Consider the following 11,230-nt stretch of genomic DNA (forward strand, 5'->3'; position numbering starts at 1 on the left):
TCCACTTTACTTGCCATTCTTCAATCGCTTTACTCCATATTAAAACCTGATTTACTTAAAGGAACTTGTATCTCTATTGTCTCTCTCTGTAAAGCTTTGTTTTGCTAATTTATCCACTTCTTCATTTCCCCTTATTCCTATGAGTGTCGGGACTCGGGACCCATACAAAACTGTATCATTTGTAAGATGCTAAATAGAATATATTGGTGCCTAGTTTTAAAAGATCTCAAACTCTTGAAGACTGAAACTGAGTCAGAAGAAATTAAAACATTCTCAGGTTTATGTTACCCACTGCAATGCCAAGTTTTTTTTGAACTTTCAAAATTACAAAATTCAACAGTAAGTTCTTCTCATGTTTCTCATATTTACACATTTTGTAAATACAAATTGAGATAGTTTTAATAAAAGAAAATAATAATTAAAAAAAGGAAAACAAAGCTATACAAAATAAAACACAATTAGATTAAAAAATAAATAAATAAAAGGGCATCACAAGCATATTTTAAATTAATTTAGCAGAGACACAGTCCTTTGGGCTTTACGATTTTTTAAAGAAAGCGCGCAACTCTTGACCCTAAGGGGCGTGGTCTTCTCCCATTTCCGCACATCGTCACATGACGTCTAATTCACGCGGCCGTCGCAGGTTCGCACGAGGTTTTTGTTATCAACCCTAAAAGGACATTTAACGGCGTTCAGAGCAACATTAATACACTGATTTATGTTTTGAATATTTTGTTTTTAAATAGCCTGGTGGAAAATGGCCACTTTTGAGTCTCTTGGTCTGTCTGAGTGGTTGATCCAGCAGTGTAAGCAGATGGGAATCAACCGACCGACCCCAGTTCAGGAGAAATGCATTCCTGTCATACTGGAAGGTAAACATCTTTATCTGCTTTACATAATCACAATAAAACGAATTAAATGACCTCTTTAAATGAGATCTTTATTTTAGTATTACATTTAAACACTTTTTGCCGGATACGTGAGCTGCACGTGCATTTTACTCAGTGGATGGCATGACACAATGAAACGAACAAAAGTAAAAAAAAAAAAAAAAAAAAATGGATTTATTCCTGTTTAATGTCTTAATATTGTCTATTTTTAATAAATCACTTCTTAAATAATAACTATTATAATTATTATTATTATCTTTTATATGTGTTAGTATGTGTATATATATGTATTGTATGTGTGTGTGTATATATATATATATATATATATATATATATATATATATATATATATATAATAATAAATAAACAAATAAATCTCATTTGCTTTTTTTAATTAATGAGTTATTCATTCTGAATGAGACTGTTGTGCTTCTCGTGGCAAAAGTTAACATATACTGTGATCATGTTGATGTCAGACAGAGCAATCTCTTTAATTAATAATATACATTTAAATATATGTACCAGATGCATCTGTATTATGATGGATTTTACTTTCTTTTATAGACCTATGTAAAAAAAAAAAGTTTACGTAAAATTTAAGTTGACTCAGAATGCGTAAACAATACTCTTTTTAGACACTTTAAACTAGGAATGTGACTGATGAAGTTAAATGTTGTGTAAAGTTTGATTGTGCTGTCACCAGAACATAATGTTTGTTTTTTTATTTATATTTTATCGCTGCCATTCACACAGGTCGGGATTGCATGGGCTGTGCAAAAACTGGAAGTGGAAAAACGGCCGCATTTGTTCTTCCAGTGCTGCAGAAGTTGTCTGAGGACCCTTATGGTGTTTTCTGTTTGGTGTTAACACCCACAAGGTTTACTTTTTTACTTTATGTTATTATTTATACAGCCACATATGAATCTTCATTTGCATGTAGATATTTCAAAATGATGTTTTTGTCTGTTTTCTGTCCAGAGAGCTTGCTTACCAGATCGCAGAACAGTTCCGAGCGTTAGGGAAGCCACTAGGCTTAAAAGATTGTATCGTTGTGGGAGGAATGGGTAAGATATCATTTAAAGCTTCACTTGGTCATCCTTTAGGGCTCATTTACTTATAAGAATAGATATGCATATTTAAGATAGAATGCATATTTATTAGGAAAGACGCTTTGTTTTTTCTTTTTCTTCCGTTAGACATGGTCACTCAGGGCTTGGAGTTGTCGAAAAAGCCACATGTTGTTGTGGCCACGCCGGGACGACTTGCTGATCACATCCGAAGCTCTGACACAATTAGCCTGAACAAAATCCAGTTTCTAGTAAGACTCTGATGTATGTTTTTTTTTCTAATGTTTGTTGTAAAACAATTTTCATAAAACTCTTGCATGGTTCTTGGCAGATCCTGGATGAAGCCGACCGTCTTTTAGAGCAAGGCTGCACAGATTTCACTAAAGATCTAGAGGTCATTCTCAGTGCTGTGCCCGCAAAACGCCAGACGCTGCTGTTCAGTGCCACGCTCACGGACACGCTGCAGCAGCTGCAGAGCATCGCCTTGAACAGACCCTTCTTCTGGGAGCACAAATCAGAGTAAGTCAGGAGAATATGTCAAATATGTTTTGGGCCAGAAATTGAGCTCTGGCATATAAAGCTGGTAGCTGTAATTATATAAATATAAGCTTGATATTATAAGGCAAAGCCTATTTAAAACAGATTACATGCAGATGAGTGTCTTCTGGGGGTTTGTTAGACTAGTCGACTAGTTGGTTACAAAATTTCCTTTGAAATGTTAATGAATTAAATTAGTCGTAGCACACATCCCTAGTAGAAAACAAGATTGCACACTTTAAGCATGCAATGTGACGTAATGCATTGCACATTTATTAGTTGACAGACATTAAGCTAAATGTGCAATAGGAGATATTGACGTTCCATTTTTATGGAAACCGTTTACATTTATTCAGGATTCTCTAACAGAAATCTAAAAAAACAGCATTTATTTGAAATATAAATATTTAGTTTTTACTGTTAATTTTGATCAATTAAAAGCATCCTTGCTGAATAAAAGTGTTAATTGAATGCATGTATGCAATCTCAAAACTAGGAGTAAAGGTCTGTTCACAGCTGGGACAATAAATACAACGATAATGAATAAATACAACAAATCATTCTAATTCTGTGAGAATTTTATAGGAATGTTAACACCACAACTATAACAATAATGACACAGAAGAACATCATTAGAATCACTTTCATAATTATTTATCCCAGCTGATGAATGATAAAAACAAAACGTTGACAGCCAATCAGAATCCACCATCTTATCAAAGACATTAAAGCTGTTTTGACAGAGGTCTAATATTATTTTTATGTCACATGGCTCTCTCTCTTTCTGTCAGAGTGCAGACGGTCGAAGAACTGGATCAGAGATTCATCCTCACTCCTGAGAAAGTCAAAGATGCTTACCTGGTCCATCTCATCCAAAAGTTCCAGGATGAACATGATGATTGGTCTATCATTATATTCACTAACACATGCAAGTAAGTTTTCAGTTTCAGAAAATACCTTGCGGGGTTAATCAATTCTAATTAAGACCAAATCCCTTTCATAATCCTTCCATCACTCACTGCGTGTGCATTAATGATACCTTAAATCGGGCAGCTTGTTCACTAACCGACGTAACGGACAAATCCCATAGACTTACGTTAACCCTCTTAGTGCATTCAAAATCTGTATACGATTTTTGCATTCTAGGTGCATTTGGACCAGAAGAATCATTTTTCAGCTCATTAGCAGTTTCTCATTAATGAGTTAATGTGAAAAAAAAAAATGTTACTATGTTTTGAATATTAACATGTTATTACCATGTTCAATATTGATGAGAAATTTTATTAGAATATATAATTGTATCAAATTTATAAGAACCTATAAACTGAAAGTTTACCAGTATTAACCCCATTGGAATTAATGGAATTTAATTAAATTCCTTGTCGTTATAACTCAGGGTTGCTCAAAAACAGTCCAAATTTATGAAACCTACATATTTATTTCTAACCAAAAAAAACAACCTATTACTCCAAAACGTTTTCAAACAAAATATATTTATTTTACTTGCTTAAATGCTTAAAAAGTGATTCATTTTGATGGTTTATGATGGTTTGTCAGTAGGTGTACATATTCATGTTTATCAACAAAATTAATTCCCAAAATTGTGTGAGATATGGGGAAAAGGCTAAATATGTTGGTAACACTTTACAATAAGGTTCATTAGTTAACTAACATGAACTAATAATGAACAATACTTCTACAGCGTTTATTAATCTTAGTTTATGTTTGTTAACATTAGCTAACGCACTGTAAACTAACATGAACAAACAATGAACGACTGTATTTTCATAAACTAACATTAACAAAGATTAACAAATAGTGCAATAAATGTATTGTTCATTGTTCGCTCATGTTAGTTAATACATTAACTGATGTTAACAAATGACACCTTATTGTAAAGTGTTACCAATATGTTTTACAAGAGTTTTTTTAACACTAATTTAACTTCATAGATAATTTAACAAACATGATTTTGGACACCTAATGGTACTCCATCCATGTACCTTTTTTAATGGTTAATATCTCTTACAAAATAATTGTTAAAGGGGTGGTTGATTGCGATTTCACTTTTTTACGTTAGTTAGTGTGTAATGTTGCTGTTTGAGCATAAACAACATCTGCAAAGTTCGCAACGAAGGGGGCGAGGCCATGCTGTGCTGCTTTAGAGAAGAGGAAGAGAAAACTAGGGGTGCATGTAAAAATCTATTCATATATGAATCGCGAATCTGTCTTCTAACGATTCTAATGGATTCACAAGTTTCAAAATCATATGTTCTAAAGCAGTGATTCTTAATACTGTTCCTCGCGTCGCCCTGCTCTGCATCTCTCTCTCTCTCTCATTCAGATCGTCAGATCAGCTCCAACAAACTGTTCCAATTATACACTTTTTTTCACACAGAAATGAGAACATTAGAAATGTTTTTTTTTTTCACAACCACATTTTCATTTGAAGATGTAAAAATCTATTACAGATGTTGTTAACCGTAATTGTGTAACGTTTATGAATGTTCCAGGAACTGTCAGATACTAGCAATGATGCTGCGTGAATTCAATTTCCCAACCATCTCCCTGCACTCAATGATGAAGCAGGTAAGTGACATGCTACGTAGTTTAAAATTGATTCTCACTCAGCGCCTAATGTCTCTACTAATGGTTTTTATGTTCTTCCATTTTCAGAGACAGCGTTTTGCCAACCTTGCAAAGTTCAAGTCTAACGTCTTTAAAATTCTCATAGCCACAGATGTTGCTGCAAGGTACAGAGAAAACACTCCTCAGCATATCTCAGGATTGCTCACCATCTCTTTGCCATTATCTAACCGTCTCCACTTTCATGTATCTGTTCTTATCTAAAGGGGTTTGGATATTCCTACGGTGCAAGTTGTTATCAATCACAACACACCGGGTTTGCCAAAAATGTACATCCACAGAGTGGGACGAACCGCTCGAGCTGGTGAGTTTAGAGCTCTGTTAACAGTGCGATATGAAGAGTTAGCTGTAAGAAATAAGAGAGGTTTTGTTAGTATTCGTATTACTTTTAAAATAGTATTTTTTGATCAATTATGCAGTCCTATTTTTACTTCATAAATGGTACTAGTAGACTGGAACACTATATTGTCAAATCCACATTCAGAACTGTTTTATGATGTCCTTTTTGTTTTGTCAAGGCCGAAATGGTGTAGCAGTCACACTAGTCACACAGTATGACATCCATCTCATCAGTGCCATTGAGGAACAGATCCGTAAGTTCACAACTAAATCTGCTTTCTAGGTTTAACACTTTTTTTTTTTTTATTGATGCCATTCAATCAGAGAGATACAAAAAAAATCAAAAGCCAACATAATAGTTTCAATCTGTTAACAAAGGTCAAAAATAAATTAATCAAAATGTCCTTACTCTCTGAGTCAAACACAAAATACAATTATGAATGCTAACACCAAGAACAATAATAAAAAATAAATAAATAAAAGAAAATAACATAAAATGGCAATACAAATAAATAATTAAATACAAGTAGTTAGAACAATTCTGAATATATTATTATTATTTATTTTTTTCTATGCTCTCCATTTATTAGTAAATCAGGGGCAAGGGAAGGAAACCATAAAGGCCAGGTATAGAGAAAGGGTTTTTCTTATTTTCTTACCTCTTCCTTTAATATATATTTATTTTTTTTAAATGTGCCAAGAAGGGTTGCCAGGTAGTGTGAAATTTTTCTGTATTACCAAATATTATATATCTGATCTTTTCTATTTGAATAAACTGTGTCAGGTCATGCATCCAATGAATGAAGCTGGGTGGGGGAGGATTTTTCCAGTTCAGTAATATAAGTCTTTTAGCAATTATCGAGCAAAAAGCGAGTGCATTCGACTGTAAGGCTGACAAGGAAACATTTATAGGGTTGAGTCCAAATAATGCTACTAGGGTGCATGGTTCAATATCTAAACTAAAGCATTCGGAAACTGATTTAAAAATTGATGACCAGAAAGAAGTTAATGCTGAGCAAAGCCAAAAAGTATGATAAAGAGTAGCTCGAGCTTGTCGACACCGATCACAAGTTGGATCAAAACCAGGGTTCATTTTAGACAATTTGGCCTTTGTCCACTCTATGCAACAACTTAAACCGTATAAGACAATGACGAGCACATATAGAGGAAGTATGTACACGACAAAGGGCTTTGGACCCTAAATCTGCTTTCTGCTTGAAAAAAGGGCTCTTTCAAATCTAAATATTCTGTATTGTGAAAAAAGCACTGTAAATGCTTGTACGAAATTTCTTGCTTCGTGTACATTCGCTTGATTACTGTTTTGTGTGTTTAGAGGCGAAACTAAAAGAGTTTGCTGTTGAAGAGAAAGAGGTGTTGAAGATCCTCACGCAAGTCAATGTAACAAGACGACAGTGTGAAATTGTGAGAGAAGACTTTTTCAATGTACATATATTTATTTTATATATAACACCCTGGCAAAATCTTACATTTGTTAATTCTGTTATAGAGACTGGAATCCACTGATTTTGATGAGAAAAAGAAGATAAACAAAAGGAAGCAAATGATTCTGGAGGGAAAAGTGAGTCGTTTTATTCTAAATGTGCATGCTTTAAACATCTGTCAGGTGTAAAAGGTTATAGACTATCATTATTGTTGTTGTTGTTTTAATTTATTATTACTATTTTATTTTATTTTATTTTATTTACTTATTTTTTGACCGCACCTTCCAGGATCCAGATTTGGAAGAAAAAAGGAGAAACGAACAAGAAAAGATCAGAAGAAAAAAGAAGAAACAGAACAAAAAAGAGCCGAAAAAACAAAGTGCAAAAACGACAGCAGTGGATTCTTGAAGTGTTGATGTTGTACATTCAGATGTGTGTATATAACGTAAATGTGCTATAATTCAATGTATAAAATAATATCCCAAAATAAACCGCATTTATGAGCAATGTTGGGAGTGTCCCTAAATGAATATATATATTTTTATTTTTTTTTGTTTACATAGTGTGTATACTGTATATTTATTATGTATATATATAAAGACACACAAGTACAGCATATATTTTGAAAATATTTACGTGTATAAGTTTATATTCATATAAATATCACATATAAATATATATAAACGTAACATATTTTTCTTAAATATATGCATGTGTGTGTATTTATCTATATACATAAATATACACTGTACACACATTATGTAAACAAAAACTTTATTTTGCAGTAACGGCAGATGATGTTTAAAAGTGCGACTTTTATTTTGATAACTTCCGCTTTCACCCGGAAGTGCAACAGTGAACGTTTTGTAGACTACCTTGTGTTGCGAAAAAGATTCAGAAGAAACCTTCGTGATTTAAGAATTTAGTTGATTAAATCTTTATTAAGGATTTAAGAAGTCTGATCAGTCGCTCAGCTGACATGGTAAGCGACGTCTATAAACTCGCAGGCTAGTTAAACTGAAGCGCTGTTGAGTAACGTTAGAGAAGTTGTAGCTCAGGTTACCGGTGGCTGCCTCTCATTAAAAAGATGGGTAATTTAGCACAAGTCGATACCGAAAAATGCTACCTATCAGATTGTGATACGTTACCAGCTTATTAGTCATGTGGTTTGAGGCTTTTAAAATGTCCACACCTACCCGCTCACTTTACCCTAAATTTACCCTTAAAACAATGCAAATATATTTTTGGTAACGTTAGCACAATCTGAGAGGTAGCATGTTTCGTCGGTTCACCGGTCTGCATTGCTAATATACTTGTGCTCTGTAAACGTTTCGTGTTTAAACGAACGCGTTTTGCACATAGACGTGGGATTTTGCAATAATAAGCCAATTATTACTTGATTTAAAAATAAAACCCGCTACAAATCACTACAGACACGTGCGATGCACTTTTGTAGTAAACAGATTTTGGGCTTTCATTGGCCAGTGCCGACAAAGTGCACTTTATTGTCAGCCAAACAGAAGCGCACAGTCTCTGGACTAAATGTAACACTTTTATTTGAAACATTTACTCGCATCACTAAGAAATATTTGAGAATTGAATGACACCAGCTATATAATTCATATATGATTAATTCTAGTCTAATTGCTGCTCTTGTGTTTCTTGAGTGCAATATTTGTAAATGTTTTTGAAGTCTTTATTCAGTAGTCACGAGTACCAGCACTGAAGGAAGTTTTCATGTGCTTTTATGTCAAATATTGTAAGCATCACCACCTTTACTGGTTCATTTGATTTCTTCTTCTCTCTAGCTCCCTTTATCTTTACTGAAGACAGCACAGAACCACCCGATGGTGAGTATGAGGCAGCTCACATCTCCTGCACACAGTTAAAGGAATAGTTTACAGAACAAATCTGGAGAAATTTAGCGTTATATCACTTGCTCACCAATGGATCCTCTGCAGTGAATGGGTGCCGTCAGAATGAGAGTCCAAACAACTGATAAAAACATCACAATAATCCACAAGCAGAATAACAATTAAGTTGGTCTGCTTTTGTTTTCAGCTGGTGGAGTTAAAGAATGGTGAGACGTACAACGGCCATCTGGTCAGCTGTGACAACTGGATGAACATCAACTTGAGAGAAGTTATTTGCACTTCACGGGTAAATAAAACCTTTCCTCAAGATGAAGTGTTCTTTGGAATATTTGACGTCTATAATATTTTCATGATTGAGCCATTATGGTATTTGCGTCTGTGCTGGAATGTAATGGTTGTTTTGGCCTGCTCTGATTTGCAGGATGGAGATAAATTTTGGAGGATGCCGGAATGTTACATCAGAGGAAGCACCATTAAATACTTACGAATCCCTGATGAGATCATAGATATGGTGAAAGAGGAAGTAATGTCGAAGGGACGTGGCCGGGGGGGCATGCAGCAGAACAAACCGCAGGGAAAGGGCAGAGGAGGCGGACCTGGAAGAGGTGGTGGAACCGGCAGAGGTTAGACACATTTCAGAGCCCTTGTTAAAGGAATAGTGTGACAAAAGTTTCATTTATAAGTGAACTTAATGGGAAAGTTCACCCAAAAATGATTTTTTTTTTTTTTTCATTTATTCACCTTCGAGTTGTTCTAAACCTGTATGAGTGTCTTTTTTTCTGTTAAGCACAAAAGATACTTTGAAGAATGTTTGTAACCAAACAGTTGACGGTAGCCATTGGCTTCCGTAGCATGGAAGAAAATACTATGGAAGTCAATGGCTACCATCAAGTATCTTCTTTTAAGATGAGATTTAAGGTCTTCTCCAAAATGAGATTTTTAACACAGACAAGTATGGTCTCGTTTGAAAGCTGACAATAGTCTTCCGAAGAAAGTTATTTAATAAAATTCAAATTTGAGGTTGATATCTAAAAAAAAAAACAGGAAAAAAAAGAAAGGAAAAAAAGCTTTTAGTAATATTTTGTTTGGCCGCAGTACCAAACCTTTCCACTAGATGTCTGCCAAGGTCAATCGGTGATCCATATAAGGATGTGAACAATATTTTTTCATATTTTCACACTGTTTATGAAGTAGACATCCTATTTAGTAGTATGAACAGTATTGTACTTAAATTCAACCTCTAACAAACATAAAACTTAAAACGTTTGCATGTAACAGTTTACATTGGAGATTTGTTGCTTGTAAGTCTTACTTTCAACATTTTCAGTAAAAAAAAAAAAACTAGAATGGATGTTTTTCGCATGGTTGCACATTTATCTTGATTTCATAATAAAAGTCTGAAGAGCACTTAAAGTTTTGCTGCGTGCTCTTGTAAAAAAAAAAAATGAATACAAAACTAATGCTATATAATTCCTTTTAACATATTAATTGTTGCAGTCACGGTTTTTGAAATGCATACACACAGTTGACAGTCTTTTATGTTTCTTTTGAGGTATTTTTGGTGGCCGTGGCAGAGGCATGACGGGACCTGGCCGTGGACAGCAACAAGACAAAAAGCCTGGAAAACCACAAGGTGTCAAAAACTAACACTAGATATAAAACACATAATCTCCTCATATGTTAGTTTGTTTTACTCCCTTTATACACAAGAGCACCTTTTCAGGTCTCTTGACATTCACACGTTAACATCATAAGGCTGAGTATTTTCTTTTAGAGGACAACTTTTTGCACTTAGTTTGTTGTAAAAGCCCTTAATGGAAAAACCCATGTGAATTTTTACAGTCTGTCTAATACCTTTTCCTCATACTGTCTCATCTACTTTCTCAGTTTGATCATCATCCAGAAAGAGTGAGCTTAATTTGAAATGGACGTCCTGAATTTCTGTGAAGATTTTAATTTGGACAAGCTGATGTAAAGATGCTCTTCCATTTTCTCCAAATAAGTTTTTATTTTCTGTTGTGTCACATTTTGGTGCATGTTTTCACATTGCTGTTTTAAGTTTTTTTTTTAGGTTTTTTTTTGTGCTTTAAAATACAACCATGGTGTAACTTGATGTGTATAATGCACTTGTGAATAAATCATTTTTGTTAAATATTGCAATTGCTGTTCATTTCTGTGTGAGCGCTCTTTTACATCTAAAGAAACAAGTTGCATATAAACATTCAGTAAAGTCGTAACTGCAGTCTTTTACCCATCTACACAACTCCAAAACTAAGGTCTTGGAAAATAAATTTAGACTATCTTTGGAAAGTCAACACAAAAATGGCTTGCCGAGAGTCATCTCTGCATTACAGGGATAGTTCATTCATTCAAAACTGAAAAATCTCATCTTTTAGTCACCTTTGAGTTGTTCCAAAATTGTATGCAATTGCAAA

At 34.1% G+C, this 11,230-nt stretch overlaps 2 protein-coding genes across 5 annotated transcripts; both read left to right on the plus strand.

Annotated features, from left to right (window-relative positions):
- The first annotated feature begins 583 nt into the window (after window positions 1-583).
- Window positions 584-7,445, plus strand: ddx49 (DEAD (Asp-Glu-Ala-Asp) box polypeptide 49). Of its 2 annotated transcripts, XM_058791513.1 has the most exons (14): window positions 584-643; window positions 747-872; window positions 1,644-1,767; window positions 1,869-1,954; window positions 2,087-2,208; window positions 2,289-2,476; window positions 3,286-3,426; window positions 5,008-5,083; window positions 5,171-5,247; window positions 5,347-5,444; window positions 5,659-5,733; window positions 6,813-6,901; window positions 6,987-7,058; window positions 7,210-7,445. In XM_058791513.1, exons 2-14 carry the CDS (start codon window positions 758-760, stop codon window positions 7,327-7,329), a joined length of 1,383 nt encoding a protein of 460 aa, XP_058647496.1. In that variant the 5' UTR covers window positions 584-643; window positions 747-757; the 3' UTR covers window positions 7,330-7,445. The 2 variants fall into 2 exon arrangements, with proteins under 2 accessions (XP_058647496.1, XP_058647495.1); XM_058791512.1 differs by having other exon boundaries at window positions 615-872.
- A 299-nt stretch (window positions 7,446-7,744) lies between these two features.
- lsm4 (LSM4 homolog, U6 small nuclear RNA and mRNA degradation associated) lies at window positions 7,745-10,951 on the plus strand. Of its 3 annotated transcripts, XM_058791637.1 has the most exons (6): window positions 8,039-8,465; window positions 8,730-8,771; window positions 8,983-9,081; window positions 9,217-9,418; window positions 10,348-10,428; window positions 10,683-10,951. In XM_058791637.1, the coding sequence occupies exons 1-6, from the start codon at window positions 8,364-8,366 to the stop codon at window positions 10,685-10,687; spliced, it is 531 nt and encodes a 176-aa protein (XP_058647620.1). In that variant the 5' UTR covers window positions 8,039-8,363; the 3' UTR covers window positions 10,688-10,951. The 3 variants fall into 3 exon arrangements, with proteins under 3 accessions (XP_058647621.1, XP_058647619.1, XP_058647620.1); XM_058791638.1 differs by lacking the exons at window positions 8,039-8,465; window positions 10,683-10,951 and adding an exon at window positions 7,745-7,903 and having other exon boundaries at window positions 10,348-10,442; XM_058791636.1 differs by lacking the exon at window positions 10,683-10,951 and having other exon boundaries at window positions 8,023-8,465; window positions 10,348-10,442.
- Window positions 10,952-11,230: the final 279 nt, after the last annotated feature.

The sequence above is a fragment of the Onychostoma macrolepis genome, chromosome 11 (assembly GCF_012432095.1).
Source record: "Onychostoma macrolepis isolate SWU-2019 chromosome 11, ASM1243209v1, whole genome shotgun sequence".
NCBI classification, from domain to species: Eukaryota; Metazoa; Chordata; class Actinopteri; order Cypriniformes; family Cyprinidae; genus Onychostoma; species Onychostoma macrolepis.

What these genes read in the sequence shown, in the direction of transcription:
- lsm4 (XM_058791636.1), top strand. Translation starts at nt 8,364, where the DNA reads ATGCACTTTTGTAGTAAACAGATTTTGGGCTTTCATTGGCCAGTGCCG. An exon ending in AAGTTATTTGCACTTCACGG is followed by an intron (nt 9,082 to 9,216) that starts GTAAATAAAACC and finishes TCTGATTTGCAG; the next exon opens with GATGGAGATAAATTTTGGAG. An exon ending in AGGTGGTGGAACCGGCAGAG is followed by an intron (nt 9,419 to 10,347) that starts GTTAGACACATT and finishes GTTTCTTTTGAG; the next exon opens with GTATTTTTGGTGGCCGTGGC.
- ddx49 (XM_058791513.1), top strand. Translation starts at nt 758, where the DNA reads ATGGCCACTTTTGAGTCTCTTGGTCTGTCTGAGTGGTTGATCCAGCAG. An exon ending in TGAACAAAATCCAGTTTCTA is followed by an intron (nt 2,209 to 2,288) that starts GTAAGACTCTGA and finishes GGTTCTTGGCAG; the next exon opens with ATCCTGGATGAAGCCGACCG. An exon ending in GCCACAGATGTTGCTGCAAG is followed by an intron (nt 5,248 to 5,346) that starts GTACAGAGAAAA and finishes TCTTATCTAAAG; the next exon opens with GGGTTTGGATATTCCTACGG.